The 20,011-nt window shown below is 42.6% G+C and overlaps 1 protein-coding gene across 2 annotated transcripts in view; it reads left to right on the forward strand.

The window, feature by feature from the left end:
• The window catches only part of PLXNC1 (plexin C1), a 145,377-nt gene that overhangs the window by 41,527 nt on the left and 83,839 nt on the right, over positions 1-20,011 (forward strand). For both annotated transcript variants that reach the window (XM_059936673.1, XM_059936674.1), the window contains exon 5: positions 13,704-13,818. In XM_059936673.1, the coding sequence (XP_059792656.1) occupies positions 13,704-13,818 (115 nt within the window). The remainder of the gene's footprint in view (positions 1-13,703; positions 13,819-20,011) is intronic.

Genomic DNA, 20,011 nt, shown 5'->3' on the forward strand with positions numbered 1-20,011 from the left:
TACTGTGGCGGAAGCCCAGAGGAAGGAGCCCTTGGCTGTAACCAAGGTTGGGAAAGGCTTCAGAGAGGAGGTGGCATTAAAATTGGGTCTTGGGGAAGAGGAAAAAAAATGGGTCTTGAGGCCTGAGTAGACGTTCACTGAGGGAAGGAGCGGGTGAGAGGTAATTCGGGGAGCAGAACCAGCACAGTAAAGAGATCATTTTATTTTATTGTTTCGACCGTGCGACCTGTGGGATCTTAGCTCCCCGACCAGGGATCGAACCCGCACACCCTGTAGTGGAAGCACAGAGTCTTAACCACTGGACCACCAGGGAAGTCACTCCAATAAGAGATCTTTTGAGGGGATGGCAAATTGAATCATGTTACCCCAGCACTGGCTCTGGAAGCAAGGAAGTAGATGGGAGGGACCACGATGGGAAGGGCTCTGAGTTTGGACTTTATTAGTTGATGCTGGGAACTTATTAAAGGGTTTTCAGCAGAGGACTGACACGATCATATTTGTGTTTTTAAAAGATGATCCTGATGGCATTGTGTATAGAAGACGAAGTGCGTTAACCCAAGCATTAATTGTACCACACTTGCCACTCCTGCCCCCTCTAGGGTCACTGTCTTCTAGTATATTTTATAAAGAGTGAGTTTATCTCACGTCTCTTCCTGAGTCATCTACTTAGCGGCTGTTTCTCCAAATTTCACGTACCTCTCCACTTCTCCCAACACCACCACGGGCTCCACTTGCGGTCCCAATCACGTAATGGAACCAGGGCTGGGTCCCCTTCAGAAAATGGGCCACATAGGAGAGGCCACACTCACCTTTATTGTCCCATCCCAGAATGCCCCACCCTGCACAGGATGTGTTCAGGGCGGGGACAAAGCCCCCAGGCGTGCTAATGATAAGGTATCTGTGGGCTCCCCTCACTTATTTGTATAAATTTAACATTTACTCATATCCTTCTGCATGTTTCTTCCACGTTTACAGTTAGAAGACTTCCAAGCAGCCCCTGGTAGCAGTTTTTAGGTTTTCATCTGCTGGCTGGCTGTTCAACACATGACACTGTGAACGAGGTCATTTCTCAACCCCGTCTGACAACAGACTTTCTGAAAGGGTTGGGGTAACAGAAGGGGATTTGAACACTGGAGAGAAAAATTAAAATCCGCCTGCTAAAAATATTCATCCTCAATACCCTAGAGTAATAAGCAAAAAGAATTCAATGATTTGCTTATGGACAAACCCAGTTCCTTGCATTGCTCTCCTGTCTTGAGGTCTGTCTTCCCTCTCTCTCCCAAGAGACATGCCTTCCTCAAGCCTCCCCAGGGCCAATCAACAACCCTAAGGCCTATGAGCTGTTATTGCCTGAAAACTTGACCAAGACAACCCCTGGTGCATGGTAACCCATAGCCACATTCTTCTGAAACCTGAGTTACTCTGGTTCGGTCTGCCATCATGAGAGCTGGGCACTATGTAGCAGAGAAGGCCCCTGAGGGCTTTTCAGTAGAGGAATCCATCAGAATGTTCCCACTTATCCTTCAGAAAGCTATTACAGTGCCCCTTCTCCTCTTCAAGCCTGCCTTGAGTCCAGGCCCAGCCAGGAGACAGGGTCACCATGCATGGAGGAGAATATGCTTATAACACATCACATGCTGTACCCTGAATGTTCCATGCATGTTCCATTTAGTCCTCCTGGTACCTTGTGAAGAAAGTACTATTACAATTCCCACTTTTGAGAAGAGAAAACAGCCTTAGGTTTCTATATTCATTTCCTACTGCTGTGGTAGCAAATCACCACAACCTTGCTGGCCTAAAACAACATACATTTATTATCTTGCAGTTCTGGAGGTCAGAAGTCTGCAGTGGGTTTCACTGGGCTAAAACCAAGGTGTAGAAAGGTCTTCATTCCTTCTGGAGGCTGTAGGGAGAATCCGTTTCCTTGTCTTTTCTAGTATCTGGAGGCAGCCTACGTTCCTTGGCTTGCGGCCTCTTCTTGCGTCTTCAAAGCCAGCGGTCTAGCCTCTTCAAATCTTTCTGGCTCTGAATTCTGTTTCATCACGTCTCTTTTGCTGACTCTGACCGTCCTGCCTCCTCTTATGCAGCCTCTTGTGATTACTTTGAGCCCACTCGGATAATCCAAGATAATCTCCCCATTTTGAGATCCTTAATCACATCTTTGAAGTCCTTCTTGCCACGTAAGGTCACATATTCACAAGTCCCAGAGATTAGGACATAGATATCTTTGGGGGCCATTAATCTGCTTACTACAGGTTGTATAAGTAGTGGAACCAGGATTCAAATGTAGGCTCAGCTCTAACTCCCAAGCCAGTACCTTTACCTACCACTATAGTGAAAGGGAAGAGAAACAAAGGAGACATTATCCTTCATGGTGGTGGGAGGAGAGGGCGGATCCCGGTCCAAATGGACACAGCATGGATGACTGGTTAAATATGGAACTCCGGGCCAACCTGAGTTATAGAAACCCTTCCCCCTTGAAAGTTAAAGCATCCATGCATTCACTTAACAGATCTTTATTGAGCACCTAGTGTGTGTCAGACACTGTTCTAAGCACCAGGATTCTCTAGAAGTGAACAGCTCAGTCCCAAATCTTTGCCCTCATGGAGGTCCTTCTAGTGAGCTGTGTTAGTTTCCTAGAGCTGCCGTAGCAAGTGGTCACCAACTCAGTGGTTTCCAACAATGCAGATTTATTCTCTCACAGTTCTGGAGGCTGGAAATCCAAAATCAAGTTGTTAGCAGGGCCACATTCCCTCTGAAGGCTGGAGGGGTGAAACCTTCCTCTCCTCTTCCAGCTTCTGGTGGCTCCTGGTGTTTCTTGGCTCTGGCAGCATATCTCCAACCTCTGCCTCCATCTTTATGTGGCCTTAAATGTCCTTCTCCTCTCTCTTGGCAAAACACTAGTCATTGAACACCTTAAATCCGGGACAATTTCATCTTGAGATCCTTAACTAATTACATCTGCAAAGGCCCTATTACCAAATAAGGTCACATTCTGAGATTCCGGGTGGATGTGAATTGTGGGAACCACATTATTCGACCCACTACATGAGGGAAGATGGACAGTGTGAAAATAAAGAAGGAAATAGCATGTCAGATGCAATCACTATTAGGAAGAAAAATAAAGCCAGGAGGGGGTAGGGCATGCTGACTGGAGGCAGGGGAGGTTAGTTTCAACCAGAGGATCCTGGAAAGCCTCACGGAGAAGGGGACAGCTGAGCCAAGACCCAAAGGAGCACCCTGCACTTTGGGGGTGTCCCCCTTCGTAGGCTGTGGCCTCATCTAGCCGAGTGGCCGGGAAGACCGTTTGAGGTGAAAGGTGGTTCTCATTCTGCATCTGTCCCTCCTTTCCTTCCAATCCGGGATGTGTCCTCGTGCCTGAAGTCTGTGCAGTGACACTCCTTTATGGTCCAGTGCAGCTCTAATGGCAGCGATCATCATAATAATGGGGTTTGGGGGTGGCCCCTCCTCCTTGTGTGAGGACCCCATTGTGCCAACTAATTGTGTAGAAGCAAGTAGGACAGCTGTCTGTGGGGTGGAAGCAGTGGGGAGCAGAGAGGATATGTTATCCGGGTCTGGGGGCATCACTGAATTACCCTGGCAGAGGCCAAACCCGTGCATCTGGGTTACCGAAGTTGCTGAAAGGGATTTGGGGGCCTTCTCAGGCTGGGAGGGGCGGGTCTTGGGTGGACATGAATCCCCTGGGTTCTTCATCATCACTGTCAGCTGTTAGAAGAGCTGGGAATGTTTCAAAGCAGAAGGTGAAGAGGGGTTGAAACTATGAAGGCGCCCAGCTCTTTGCGCCTGGACGGCTGACAGTGGCTGGCACAGGGAGAATGCTTGCGGTACTCAGAAGCCAGTTTTGTTTGGTCCAGCCTCAGCCTCCAGACTACTTATCCTCGCATCTCTTTCATTGATGTAGCCTGACTCAAGCAGGTACCATTAGGAACACCCCTTTTAGTAAATATATGTTTTAATGGAATAGATTTGTTTTTTTGAAATGACCTTATCTCAGGCAGCAAGCACTTTTGTAAGTATGTATCGATTGGCTCTTAAAAATTCCTCAAATGTTTTCACTTGTCTTGGTGACCTAGTACTTGTCCTGTTCCCAGCAACTCCTCCACATTCAAACAGATGTTCCTATCTTCATTGGAAGCCTTCCTGCCAGTCTTTTGTGTTTTTGCTCTTGTGATGTTTTGTAACATTTGGGCACTTGTATCCTGCTCTATGGAGAGTGGACCATTTCTGAAATGCCCCATGTGGGATTCAATATTGCTCTCCGGAAGATGGGGTTGTTACCACTGCCAGCTGTTTACTGGTGGGGAAACTGAGGTCCTAAGAGGCTAAGGAATGTGCTCCCCGTTACAGAACAAATGTGTGGGAGAGCAGTTTGGAACCCAGATCTTCCTGACTCAAGAGGCATCATTTTCCCATCTTTATTTCCTTGCTACCTATTTTTTGCGAATGCCTCCCTTAAATTCTTCAGTTCAGGGTTTGCATTTGGAAATTAAATCACCAACTTTTGGTGCACTCATCACCCACCAGAGAACCACATGGGGTGAAGGCCACAAATCTCTTTTGTGTGAGTGTTTCAGTCTGCAGATGTGTTTTACGTGTGCTAAATAGCTCCAAGTTTCAAGACAAAGGTTGGTTTTCCACCACACCAGTTAACTGGCCAGCCCAGTGAACAAAAATCAATGAAACAACTTATGCTGGTATCATGGAGACATAGACAAGAATTTAGTCACTTGAAAATTTAATTCTTAATCCAATTTAGCTAATGCTTGTTGAATACCAGGCCAGATACTAGGCCCTGGGGAAACAAAAATGACTGAGGATGTGCCTTGGAGAAGCTCACAGGTTAGTGTGGGAAGCAGGCACTGACCAAATAATTTCAGTACGCTGTGGAAAGTGCTCTCATAGCTGGTGCTCAAGGCATAGGGAGACTCCAAGAACCCATGGGAGGAGGAGGGTTGTGATTAAGGAACTTCCAAGGGGCTTCCCTGGTGGCACAGTGGTTAAGAATCTGCCTGCCAATGCAGAGTACGTGGGTTTGAGCCCTGGTCCGGGAAGATCCCACATGCCACAGAGCAACTAAGCCCGTGCGCCACAACTACTGAGCCTGCGCTCTAGAGCCCGCGAGCCACAGCTGCTGAGCCCGCGAGCCACAACTGCTGAAGCCTGCATACGTAGAGCCCACGCTCTGCGACCAGAGAAGCCACCGCAATGAGACGCCCGCGCACTGCAACGAAGAGTAGCCCCCACTCGCCGCAACTAGAGAAAGCCCGTGTGCAGCAACAAAGACCCAATGCAGCCAAAAATAAATAAAAATAAATAAATAAATTTATAAAAAAAAAGAAAAGAAACTTCCAAGAAGCCGTAAGCTGTGTCTGCCTCCTTACCTGGAAAAGGCAGGCTGATTGTTGACCTCGTGTATGTAAGCAATGCAAAAGGCAGTCTGGTTACCCCTATTGCCCAGATCCCTTCTGCATCTCTATGATTTTGTGTGTGTGTTTGGCTTATGTTACCTAAATTCTGTTTCACTTGCCTGTGTAATAAATATAATAACAACTATTATACTAATATTTACTGAGGCACTATTGGAAGCCTCAGTTAAATAGATGTACGTTTTTGAAACAACTCCATGAGATAGAAACCATTATTATCTGCGTTTCTGCAGTTGGAAAGCTGGAGACACAAGTGTGAGGGCATGTGATTTGCCCAAGGTCACCGACTTGTAACTGGCAGACCCACTCTACTCTCCCCTTCCTTCACTGAAGTCTAGCCAGTCTGGTCTTTAATCAGTTCCTTGCAGAGACCAAGCTTTCAGTGAACTCATGGTCTTGGCACATGCTGTTCCTTCTGCCTGGAATGCTGTTCCCACTACTCTTGATGTGGCTAGATTGTTTTCATCCTTGAAATCTGAGCTGAAACGCCATCTTTCTTGACCAGCCTATCTAAAGTAGTTCCTTCCTGCTATATTTTTGATTTCTGCAGAAGACTTACCTCAGTTTGAAACTATTTAAATTATTGTCTGCTTATTTGGTTTTGGTCCGTGTGCCTCACCAGAATATAAGGTCATTAAGAGGGGAGCTTTAACTGGCTTAGGCATTCATGTGTCCCGAGTGCCCAGTGTTTGATGTCTGGTGGGCACTCAGACAATATTTGTAGAAGGAATACTATATATGGCACTAGGCCCTGGGGGTGCCAAGGTGAATAAGGTTGGCCTTTTCCTTGGGGATCTTATAGTCTGGTCAGAGAGACAGGCAATCAGCAACCAGTGCATTGTGCTGTATATACCAGGAACATTTGTAAGGTGCCCATGGGGACACAGAGGAGGGCACGACTGCTTTGCCTGGAGGCTGGGCAGACATGGAAGAGGTGACATTGAACTAGGAACACCATTTCACCAGTATTTCAGGCCCTGGGGCATTCTGCACATGCCAGGAAGAGCTGGGCAGGTTTCACTGCATGTGTTTATTAAGTAACTGCTCCCTGTGAGGCACCACGTACTAGATATTAGCGACCGATGTTTTTAGGAGCTTGTAGGCTAAATAGAGAGACAGACTTATCAACCCATGATTGCCTGGGGATGAGTTTGGAGAGGAAAGCTGGAGCTCGATCATGGTATTGGGTACTGAGGTGAGTGTGGAAATGTGTGTTCTAGGCCCCCGGTCATGAAAGTGAGATAGGTAGAGGCGTTTGGTGTAAGTGAAAGGGTGCCACTGAGGGTTCCTAAGTAGGAGGTGATATGATCACTTCTGTCCTTGAGAATACCTAGATGTTGCTGTGGAGGCTGACTGAAGGCAGGGAGGAGGGAGGCCCATCAGTTACTTAATAAACACATGCAGTGAAACCTGCTGCAGGAGCCTAGGTGAGAAGTGATGGGTGAGGGCGGACTGCAGGAGATAGTATAGAGAAATGCTCGGAACTAATAGGTCACAATCAACTAGTATGAGAGATGAGAAAAAAAGAGACAAAAAAGGCCCAAAGTTTTCTAATTTGATCTTCCGTTTGGATTATTACTCATTAACTGAGATCAGGCAGTGTTTCCCAATGTGCATGGCTAGAACTTCTAATCCCTCAACACAAAAGTTGGAAGATGGTGCATCATCCGTTTCTGTCTTGGAAAGTTACAAAGCACACAGGCATATTCAAGGCTCTGAGAAGTCCTGCAATAGAGAAGACCATTAATTTTATTTAACTAGTGTTTCCCAAATTTCTTGACCCTCCTTTAACACTAACACCTAAAACAACCCGAAGAACACACTTTGAGAAATGCTGAGAAGTGGAATAAAACCTATATTTTCCCATAGGGCCCAAGCTCTGGGAGGACATATTTACTTTTATCTTGGCATTTATGACATTGCCATCCCGGAAACCTTTGAAAATTTTGAGTCATTGGCACAGTAATAAGAGTATGGATACCAGTGCCAGACTGCTGAGATTCATAGCATGCTAACCTCTCTGTGCCTCAGTTTCCTCATCTTTGAAATGGAGCCGATAACAATAATACCTACTTCCTGAGGTGGTTGTAGGATCAACGAGTTAAGTCCCGGAAAGTCTAGAAACAGTGCCTGGCCCCTGGGGAGGGCTCAGTGAGTGAGAGCCCTTATGAGGGGCATTACAGGGTAGGAGATGAGACCACAGACTCTGAGGCTGCACTGCCTAGTTTGGTATCTCAGCCGCTCTGCTTCCGAACTCTGTGACCTTGGGAAAACAATATGGACCCTTCCGTGCCTCAGTTTTCCCCAGCTGTAAAGCAGGGAAATTTGTTGTACCTACTTCATAGCTTTGTGAAGAATAAGTGAATCAAATCATGTGAAAGAACGTCTCCTGGCAGGTGAGGTGTTTTCACTTAAAAAACAAAAAAAAAATCTTCTAAATTGTCTCTGTTATTAGCATCATTTTCTTATGTAGATTGGATCTTCATCACTGGAGCTGAAATTCAATTTTTCAGCTTTCCCGGCAAGTTATTTTGGTCTCGTATTTTGGCATCCCCCTTGGCTGACTCTGGAGGCCTGCAATTCAGAGTGTAGTTTTTCACAGTGACTTCCAATTCTTTTCAGTTGAGATTGGTTTCTCCATCTTGTGGACTGACAGTGTTAATGAAAGCCCCCTGATTCTGGGGACCACCTGGCCCTTCCTCTGCACTCCGTGCCTGTCCGAAAAATGCAGACAGCAGTTTCAAATCACTTAGCAGAAGACCTTTGCTCTTGCGGCAAAAATCTACCCACAGGATGGACACAGTCTCCTGTTTCTTGAGAGAGAGGCTGGATTGTTTCCTTGTTAAAAGTTTTCTGATAGTATATCAGTAGAGAATCTTTGGAACCGGTCACACCACCCCTCCCATTCAAGCCAATTACCTGATATTTACTTATCAGTTTACTTCAGGGACTGACTGCTCTTGGTGAACAATTAGATTAGAAGATGCTGATGAAATTCGAGTGGCAGGAAGTAGAAGTTACATTTCTGAGTTCAGAGTTTCTATTTCAAGGTTGAGTAAGTGCTAAATTCTTACAGAGAGATTCTAGCCTAATAAGAGTCAGATTCTCAAGGTCCCCCATCCCATCCCATGGGCATTTCACCTGCTTGGAAACTTCAGCTCATTTCCAGAGGTGGGTCTCCCTGTTCTTTATGTTGGCATGAAAACAATAATTTAAGCCATCCCCATTAAAAAAAAAAGAAATACTGTATAAATACAATACTGTAATAATAAATTTAAAAGTCGATCCAGCTGGGCACTGTTCCCAGACTACCAGCTGAGCAGAAACACAAATAAGTAAAGAAGAAAAACTGCTATTTGATGCAAATGGCTTCAATCTCATTGTTTTCTGCTACTCTTATATTGCAAATAGATAGAACTGAAGTTACATTACAGATAAACAGGTTTTGTGGGTTAACCTGGAGACCTAATCACTGTTTATAACATTATTTCTGTGGGGAGAAAAAGTGTATTCCATATTACAAGCAGATGGTTTGCAAGCAAATTTTTGGAACACAGTACATTTGTGAGTTGGGGGCCTCCTGGAATTTTAACCTCTAGTTGGATGTTTTGTATTCAGGGCTAGTGATGTGTGAAAATTCGAGGCCTCTCAGATTCCCCCCCCCCCACCCCTGTTTTCCTCCCAAATCCTTGCTCCCCTCTTCATCCTGGATGCTCTGTCTTACCTTCTCTATTCATCTGTTCCTGGGGTCCTCGTCTCTGTCGCCTCATCCTGGCACAGCCCCACTCTCCAACCACTGTTGGGGCCCCAGGAAGCCAGGAGGAACTCTAAATGTCATTGTGTTTGTGTACCTTATTAAATGGCAGTTAGGGCTCACAGGAGGCCCTGCAGCCAAGGGGCCAAGCGTGTGGCTCTGAAACCAGACTTCAGCCACTTGGAGCTGTGCAGCCTTGGCACGTTATTGCACCTCTCTGAGCCTCTGTTTCACCCCTGTAGAACGAGGTGGTTGTGAGGACTAATAGGGGAAGACTAACTGTAAACAGAACAGTGCCAGGCACGGGGCAGTGTTCCTTCCAGGCAGGTACATGACGGGGTAGTTACTCAGGGACATCAGGGTTTAGACAGATTTCCACAGACTCAGGAAGCAAACCCACTGTATGCAAATACTTTCTGAATTCCAAACAGCAAACTTAGAAACAAGTGTCTGGAATCTCCCTGTTCATGAGTCGGGGCCGGGGTAGGTTTTGAATGAACGTTATGAGTTAGGGGTCTGGGAGGGTTGGTCCACATACTTGAATAGTTTGAGTGACAATCTCAAACTCTTATTATTATTATTATTATTATTATTACTTTTAATTTATTTATTTTTATTTTTGGCTGCGTTGGGTCTTTGTTGCGATGCGCGGGCTTCTCATTGCGGTGGCTTCTCTTGTTAGGAAGCACAGGCTCTAGGCACGTGGGCTCAGTAGCTGTGGCTCGTGGGCTCTAGAGCGCAGGCTCAGTAGCTGTGACACACGGGCTTAGTTGCTCCGCAGCATGTGGGGTCTTCCCGGACCAGGGCTCGAACCCGTGTCCCCTGCATTGGCAGGCGGATTCTTAACCACTGAGCCAACAAGTAAGTCCCCATCAAACTCTTATTATTTTGACTAGATTAAGCTCTACAGCAGATTTTATGAACAAGCCTGTTAAGTAGTTTCATTCACTAAATTGCATCCACGGTTCTTTCACCTAGCAAAGGTTTTTTTAAATTAACTTTTGGGCTTTGGGCTTTTTTTTTCCTCAGGCAGTTTTTTTCTTTGCATTTGAGCTGGCTCTGTTTCCTAATTTGCAAGTAGGCTAGTGTCTGCACATTGGCCTTATTTTGTAGGCAAGAGAGCTAGCTGGAAATAAGGACTAGAAAAATAAAATACTGGTTGGGAGGCTTAGGACTTTTAGAGAGATCCTCCGTAGAGAGTGGGGCAATAGCATAAGATAAGAAAAGCAAACATATCTCTGCCATTTTTTTCCAGAATGCGCTCATTCTAATTTGAATCCCATTTTCCTCCTATCTGTGGCCTGAAGAAATTGTAATGAAGCCAGTTAAGAAATCAGCGTATTTGAGAGTGCTTCATTGAGGAGCAGCCTCACCGAGAGTCAGTCGAGTCTGACAATGAGATTTTAATTTTATTTGGGCAAAGGCTTAACTGTCTATGCACTTGACCGTTGCTTTCGTGGATGTATAGGAATGAGAGTGATGGCTTTCAAAAGGGACCATTTCAAAGTAACTGGTTTTGTTTACTAAAACGTGGGAGCTGTAAGATCTGTTCCCCCTCCTGAAGAAATTTGTGTGGGTAACGTGCTGTCGTGAAGATTTTATAATCTGCAGTACTGGAGAAGTAATAAGATATTGTTGTTGGTTGACCATCTGGTTATACATTCTTGGTGTCATGGTTTGCTTTTTTATTTTTTTATTTTTATTTTTCAGCTGGTGAGAAGCAAGGAATGAGAGTTTAGAAATCTCAGAGCTGTTTTATAAACCAGGAATTTATGTTTAGTTGCTTAACATGGTTAAATTTTGTTTTCACCTTATACAAAATAGGAATTGAAAGGTCCATTTTATATATATATATATATATATATATATATATATATTTCCCCCCCCCAAAAGACAAAATGAAAACCTCAACTTCTAATTTGTTGCCTCTCTGGCCCAAGATTCAAACTTTTCGCTTACATTAAAGATAGTCTCTTGACTGCAAGTACAAGTCAGACATAAATCATAAGGAAACTCTAGAAAGAAAAATCACCTACAGAAAGGACCTATAGAGATTTCATGTTTCATCCATTCATTCAAAAATATTTATTGAAACCCTAGTATTTGCATACCATGCTGCCAGACACTGAAGGATTTATGGAAGAAATATTAAAGACATTCTCCCTTCCTCTGAGGATCTTACAGCTTACTTGGGGGGAAATGACATAGACATATGAAACAGTTAAGTTGTAATTCAAGGCAGCATATGATTAAATACCCAAATGTGTGGTGCTGACAAGAGATGCCACAGGAGTTCAGAAAAGGGAGTGATAATTCAGTGGCACTACCGTTTTCTGCCTACAAATTGGCAAATTGTAGCACTATTTGTATGAAATATTTTACACTTGTTTTTTTGGCAGCCTTAGGCCTTGACTCCCAGGCAGTATTAAGAGCCTACAAAAATATTTGTACTCCAGTCTCTCTAGAACTGACTTTTTTCTTTTTTTTTTTTGCCTTTGTTTTTTGCCTTTTTTTAGGCAGAGGAAGTGCCTTATACAAACCAGAATGCCTCTGAGAGGCAGGTAGTTTTTGACAGTCATCATCACTTTCAAATACAAAATAGGAAACCAACCTCATCATTCCCTGTGTTTCAATCCAGCGGTACCTGTGCCTCCATCACAAACTCTCCCTGATGTTCAAAGGAGGTTTAATTTGAACTTAATGTCTGTGATGGACGAGCTAGCCATCAAGGGTCAGGTAAATTTATGGCTTTGGAGAATTGCTGATGAAAATCCCCACGGTCATGAGAAGGAGAAGGAGCTGACACAGGTGGAGGAGAGTTTGGACGCAGATGTGCTCCCTGTAAGCAGGGTTCCCCAAGATGTTAGAATATGATGACACGCTGAAAGTATTGCACTTGGGGGTGGTGGTTAATGAAACTCGCTGGCTTCCTGTTCTATTTTTGTCATATTCAAATTAGCTCAGCGCTCAAAGATGAAGCCATGGGGCCTAAATTCTTAAGAATTAAAAAAAGAGAGAGAAGAGGAAGAAGAAGAAATAAAATGCTTGTGAAGTCAAGTACACTGTTTGGGACCACACCTCACTCCACTTACATCCTTTCAGGGACTCCCCAGAGCTGAATGTGGTTATTATTTAGTTGCTTTTCAATCTCACATGATTCATGAATTTTCAGTTTTTTTTAAAAACTTACTGTCACTAGTTCTCCTCCACCCCTTCGTTTTTTTTTTTTTTGTTTTTTTTTTTAATGAAAGGTTTCTCTTTTAAATTTATTTATTTATTTATTTATTTTTGGCTGTGTTGGGTCTTCGCCTCTGTGCGAGGGCTTTCTCCAGTTGCGGCAAGCGGGGGCCCCGGCCACTCTTCATCGCGGTGCGCGGGCCTCTCACTATCACGGCCTCTCTCGTTGCGGAGCACAGGCTCCAGACGCACAGGCTCAGTAATTGTGGCTCACGGGCCCAGTTTGCTCTGCGGCATGTGGGATCTTCCCAGACCAGGGCTCGAACCCGTGTCCCCTGCATTGGCAGGCAGACTCTCAACCGCTGCGCCACCAGGGAAGCCCCACCCCTTCGTTTTAACCTTGGGCCTTGAGGAGGCAGAGGTAACAGATGTTTTGTTCTTTCCTTGATACCATTCAGGGGATGTCTGTGGGGCCCAACACCATTCGGAAATCACACAGCCCTTGGTGTTCGTTCTTCTTATTAAGTTGGCGGCCCTACTGGTGAGGCAAGAGTCCCCAAGTTCGCATGACCTAGAGTGACCGAGAAAGGCATCAAGCAAAGCAGTGATCCCACCTTTCAGCTTATGATGGTGTTTATCAAAGTAGTTGGCCCTGACCACAGCTTAAGATTTATTTGGGGGCATCCTCTGAGCTGGCCGACTTGGCAAAGTGGCCCTGGCAAATGTTTTACCCAGTATCTTTTGATATAATTTGGTATCTGTCGAAATAAATGTTATGTAGCAGATGGTTCTGGAATGTCTTATCAAATTCTTGGGAAGACTCTGCCCTTGCAATATGTTTATTTGATTATCATACTGCAAAGCACAAAATGGTCGCTTTAATTTTTTTTTTTTTTAACAACAACAAAAGTTACACAATGGGTTGATATTCTAGAAATGAATCGCAAATCTAAAATGTATACAATGTGTAAACCCTTTCTTGAGCTGTTCTGTACTAGGTTTTTCTAGAAGGGGGCTCTTTAGTTGTAGAATGCAGGAGAAGCTGTGTTTTGGATGTATTTGGCAATGTTATCTTGAGAGATGGCTCAGGAGTCTTAAGTTCAACATGTCCACATTTGTTCTCTGCTCTGAGACATGATGGAAAAAATGCTCTGCTGGTTTCCTGTTGCTTTTCATGGTTTTAGCATCATGTTCTTATTCTTTCTTGAAATCAGTAATCCACTATACAAAGCCTGGCATTTTGAACCAAAGCCAAGTATGAGAAAGTTTTAACTGAGGCATGTGTGCTGCTTTGCCGCTACCCCTCTTTTTTTCTTTTTTGATAGGTGTACTTTTAAAGAAGATTGTGTGCATTTAAAGAACTCAGAAAACTGGCTGGATATTTCATCTGGAGCTAAAAATTGCCCTCAAATTTACCTATTTCGAAGCAGTAAAGATAAGGTAAGAAGAAAGATTTTTTTTTTAATTTATTTATTTATTTATGGCTGTGTTGGGTCTTCGTTTCTGTGCGAGGGCTTTCTCTAGTTGTGGCAAGCGGGGGCCACTCTTCATCGCGGTGCGCGGGCCTCTCACTATCGCAGCCTCTCTTGTTGCGGAGCACAGGCTCCAGACGCGCAGGCTCAGTAGTTGTGGCTCACGGGCCCAGTTGCTCCGCGGTATGTGGGATCTTCCCAGACCAGGGCTCGAACCTGTGTCCCCTGCACTGGCAGGCAGATTCTCAACCACTGCGCCACCAGGAAAGCCCCGAGGAAAGATTTTTAATTGGTCTCTGCTGTCTCATTTTACACAACTGACGCCAGCTTCCTTCTGTGTGTAAAATATCCATTAATGATCAAATAAGCTTAGTTATGAGAGTCCACTCATTTAGTTAACTGATACTTAGTGCCCACCAGCTGCCATACACTCTGCAAGGTGATGGGGAGGTAGCAGAGAATAAGACACATCATGGGTCTGCCCTCATGGAGTTTGTCATCTTATGCAGCTAAAGATGACCTTTATTTGTTGAAATTAAGGAAAAGATGGACTACTAATGTCGCAGAAAAACACATTGATAGGCACTTCCCTGGCGGTCCAGTGGTTAAGACTTTGCCTTCCAATGCAGGAGGTGTGGGTTCAATCCCTGGTCGGGGAGCTGAGATCCCACATGCCTCGTGGCCAAAAAACCAAAACATAAAACAGAAGCAGTATTGTAACAAATTCAATAAAGACTTTAAAAATGGTCCACATCAAAAAAAAAAATCTTAAAAAAAAAAAACCACATTGATTTAAAAAAAAAGAGAAAAAAATAAGTTCAGAGTCACGGTCAAGATTCCTTAAATGTGTCTTAAGTGTCGAATTTTGTTGTTTTATGGTTTCTTTTCCTGATGTGTTCAGACTTCTCTTGACAACTGTCATATGTGCATGGCTTCAGGCGATGTTGATAGAGAGGGAGAGAAAGCAATGTGGGCAGTGACTATCGCAAGGGGGATGTTCCTTGGAAAGTCCGTGGGCTCTTGCTATGGCAGTACCGCCATGGGCAGCACATCAGCCCTGTCAGTGGATGAGAGAAAGGTAGCAACATGAGCATATTCAGGCATTTTCTGATTCACATACCAACTGTGCCCCATGGGAGAATGGAATTCCTGCCTTGCAATCTCAGTGACTGGAAGGAGACATTTTCTCCCTAATTACAGCTCTTGTATTATGGATAACTGTACAGAATCACCATCAGCAGCCTGACCTGTCTGTTGAGCTCACTCTGTTTTATTTGAATGCCACATTAACAAGGAGATGGGTCACTTTCTCTTTCCCCTTACACTTTGCCATTTCAAATAGCAAGAACCCTACCACTTAAGATGATTTAACATTTAATAAAGGAGAGCCAGAGCATTTAATGAGGGATAAATAATAAAAAGAATCAGGCTTTCAAGTCATAACTGATCAGAACTCATGGATTTCAAGTTATCTGGCTGTTGTCACTTTCTGTTGTCCTCGTGTGGGTGGCAGTGTGGAGGATGGGTAGGAGGGGCCAAAAAAAACCTTTCGAAGCCTTCATCCAAGCCTCCATCAGCCCTGCACCAGAATGAATAGATTCTGTGAAAACGATGCTTAGGCATCTAAGTATAGGTATGGTCAAATTTTTATTTCTCTTATCAGTCTGCAAAATAGCCGACTTTAGTGCTGATAGAGACTGGTAGAAAATACCGTGATCGTTGAATACACCCAGGACTCAGATAAGTTAAGATTACACAAAGCTTTTTTTTCTTTTATCATTTTGAAAATGTTAAGGGTAGTACTTCAGCTAAGTGCGGTGAGGGAAAGTCACTTGTTCATTGACTGAGAAGTGCTGCTTACACAATTTGCTGACCTATCTTTGGGTTCACTAGTATAAGTTAATCACCATTCACATCTAGTCTGGAACATTACAAAAAATGTTTACCACTTAGAGAACTATGGGTGCTTTCTTCCCCACCCTGAGTCCCACTGTGGTTTACCCTAATCCCTCTAGAGTCTTCCCACAAAACCATTATGTCACTCTCTCCAGCTAACCACCACTCTCAAGGTAAAGGAGATACGAGTTTAGTAATTTGAGTAAAGCTATTCTTTGAACCCACCTTTGGGCTGATTATTTTAGTAATTTCGATAAGATGTCAGTCTCCATCTCTTGGTCATATTATTTCAAAATATTTCCTACCTTGGTTGTTAGCAGTGACTTGCCTGAAAGTCTTAGATCTTTGGTTATTTAAATAATTCCTTATCCCAGACCCATAGAGATGGAAGTCTATGGTTTTCTCTGATTCTGTCTATTAGCTTGGTTCAAAGAGTGTTTGCTCACTGCCCATCATATACCTAATAACATTCTAGTAACTTTCTTGGTATGGGGAAAAAAAACCCATATAATACAGAGACTCTGTTTCCAAGAATCTTTGTCTCTTTACACAAGACAATTAGAAGATAATGTATCCTCATCCTCGTTATGAAATTGGCATTAAAAAGAAAGAATTAGAGCAATTCCAATTGTCTTGGAGGGATTTCATGAGATTTTGTTGAGTAAAAACATCAAGATGCAGAAAAGTATGTATAGCATGATCTTGTATTGATCCAAAAAATGTCCCTGTATATGTTTATATATGTATGTCTCTATATGGTTATTTGAGCATGGAGAAAAACATGGAAGAATTCATGCTAGGTTGTAAACATAGGCTCCCCTGATGGAATGACTCATGTGGTGGAGGGAAGGTCAGAGACAAGTAAAAACAAACAAACAAACAAAAACACAAACAACTGAAATCCTCATATACACAGACAAACACAAAAAGGGATGCGTGACATCTCATTTTTGCATTATGTAAAATTATATGTTTGTATACCTATAAAAGAGATTTTTAACAGTCAGTAAAAATGGCTTATACTGATAAAAACAGAAAAAATGTAGGAATAAAAGTATTTCCCACAAACAGCATGGTTCCTAAAGGAGAGACTAGAAGTGTTCTTTTACAAATCAGAACAGAAACATCAGTTCCATCACTGATACAATCAACATTGTTTTTAAAGTTGTGTCCCATGTAGTAATACAAGAAACAAGTAATAGAAATAATTATTAGAATGGAATAGACAAAAATATCATTATTTGCTAATCTTAAGTGGTTGTATATCTGTAAAATCTAAATATATTAGCTTTTAAAACTTTAATTGTTCAGTAAACATTCAAGTATCAATAACCTTAGTACATGTAAGACAAACTGTTAACATCCATTAATAAACGATCCCATTCATTAAAAACAACAGAAGTACTCAGGCACAAACTTGAAGAGTGAGGTGTATACCCTATATTTTAAAATCATTTTTACTAGGAGATACATGTTGAAGCCAGCTACCAAAATAGTGATTTTGGCTATGCAACAACTTGTCTTAAGCAATAGTAATAGTAATTAGATAGTGAGGCAGTGGTCTATTGATGCTATTTATAATTCATAATAGGAAAACCTTATCAATTAAAAGCATAAGCAAATATAAAAATAAAAACAAAGACACATAAGGTATTTTCTTGGAAGATATGAAAAACATCTTAAATATATCCAGACATATACTATGTTTCTTGGCGGGAAGAGATCATAAAAATGTCACTACTTCCTCAATCTATTTTCTAGATTTCATGCCATCCCAGTGAAAATTTGAATAGACTTTGTCTTAAAATTAATATAAAATTCATCTGGAATAATAATATGAACTGGTCAAGAATATCTAAGATATATATTGAAAAAAGAAAATTATTTAAGCAAGACCATTTCCATATGATTGTAAACACATATATAGTGGCAATAATTTGGCCCATGACTCTGGTTTAAAAATAGGAATATAGATCCATGGAATAGAGTAGAAAGCTCAGAAATAGATGTAAAAATTTTAAAGAGCATTATCATAAGAGGAAACAAAAGAACTATTTCATAAAAGTTGCTGAAATAACTGGCTTACAACGTGGAAACATAGTTTAATTCACCTTTTTTTACATTAAATATAAAATAAATTTTAGGCTAATTAAGAAATTCATCTAAAAACCTAACAGAAAGTAACTGAGCATCAGATAATTTGGAAGTATAATTTTCTGGCTCTGAAGGAATATATTCTGTAATAGCAAGAGAAAAATATTCATACACTTGACTTTTTAAAAAAATCTATACAAGGAAAAATAAGAGATGACTAAAGCACATGCTTCAGGAAGAACATTTATGACAGGCAAAATATTAATTGCAAGATATGAAAGCTAGGAGAAAGTAAAAAGAAAAATCTAGAGACACCAAAAAGTAAGTGGGCAGAAGTGTATATTCTCACAAGAGGAGGTTGAGAGAGTTAGATATAGATATAGAAGTATGTTCAGCTTCACTGGTTATCAAATAAGTACAAATTAAAGTGAAAATAAGGTTTGCTGACACCTAGTGATGGCGAAGCCAATTAACACAACCTTTTTGGAAAGAGCAATTTGGCGATATGTTTCAGAAGTCATAAATACATTCATTCTGTTTGAAGCACTAATTCCAGGCTTAGGCTCCTGAAGAAGTAATTTGAAAGAAAACCCATAAGCTTACAGATGTTACTGCAGCGGCATTTATAGACTTAGAAACTTGGAAATAACCAAACTGGCAATAAGAGGAAAGGTTAAGTAAAGTAAGGTCTGTTGATAGAATGATAGAATGTTATGCGGCAAGAAGTTCTTTGGCCCCATGGATATTACTAGCTAATTGACTCTCAAACTTCATATCTCATCTGATTCTTTGGGTCTTCATTCCCTCTTTATCCAGCTTAACTCAAGAAAGAGTTATTAACTTGGCAAGGATTCCCACGTTGGGTTCATTAAGCCAAGGTATCAGCTTTTTAACCCTTCTTGCCTGGAACCCAAAGTCACACAAAAATACCTTCAACTCCCTGGCTCTCCTCTTCTTCCACAGCTTGAAAAAACTTACTGTCTCCTATTTTCAGATCAACTCCAACTTCTTCTGCCCCATTGTTCCCCTGAAACTGAACTCCATGGAGCTGTTCCAACAGACACTATAAGTCCTCACCTTACTTGGCCTCTTGGCTGCATTCTTGAAACTCTGTCTTCCATCACCTTCATGGCGCACCTTCTCCATGCTCTCTTCCTTCCTTCTTGACTGTGCCTCGACCTCCTTTGCTGGCTTCTTCTCTCCCTGACTCTAAATGTTGGAGTTATTACAGCCCCAGTTTTGGCTCTTCCTCTCTTCTGACTCTGTACTTTGTCCACAGACAATCTTATCCACTCCCATGGCTTGATATACCATCTATATGTCGATGTCTCCTTTATCTCCCACCCAGATTGCTTCTGGGCTCCAGGCTTATTAAATCTTCTTAATTATCACGCAAGCATCTTGAACTACACACATCCAAAAATTGAAGTCTTGATTTTTCCACCCAAGGTCTGCCTCCTGCTCAGTGTGTCCCATTGCGATATGCAGCACCTCTGCGTCCACCCATTTGCTCACCACAACCACATGCCCCACTTCCAGTCCTGCCCCGTGCTACCTCTAATGGGTATATTGAAGCTGTCAATTCTTTCCATTTCTACTGTACCATCCTAGCCCAGGCTTCTGTCATCTCTTAATGATCTCAATCCTGTGTGGCCCTCCAGTTTTCATCTAGCAGACTTTTCCACACTTCTGCTAGACTATAAGCTCTTTGAGGGCAAGGACGGTAGCTGCTTGCTTCACTGAAGTAATGAATGCCTTGTGTAGCCCATGGCACCTCCTAAAAGCTTGATAAATGTTTATGGAATAAATTAATGCAATGATTACAGTTATGTAAATGCTATGTATATGAGAACTGGAAGGCAGTGTGGAAAATGTAAAACAGCTAGTGAAAACAGGACTTTAACAAGCTGTCTGGTGCTTTTGTTATGATGTTTGAGCAATGAATTCAATTTAAGACATACATGTGTACAGGATAACAGGTGATAACGGTCACGCGCTGAGATGTGCGGTACAGGGAGAAATGCAGGGGTGAAGCATGCATGAGAGTTCAGCCAGGTGTTGAAGATGAGCTGCTGGGATGGTCTGGGGTTCAGTACTATGTTCAGGTCCCCTGGAGAGGGTTGGACTTCAGTCCAGTGGAAGTTGGACTATAAGAACTTGCGTTCCAGCGT

This window comes from Balaenoptera ricei, chromosome 10 (assembly GCF_028023285.1).
Source record: "Balaenoptera ricei isolate mBalRic1 chromosome 10, mBalRic1.hap2, whole genome shotgun sequence".
In the NCBI taxonomy this organism is placed as follows: domain Eukaryota; kingdom Metazoa; phylum Chordata; class Mammalia; order Artiodactyla; family Balaenopteridae; genus Balaenoptera; species Balaenoptera ricei.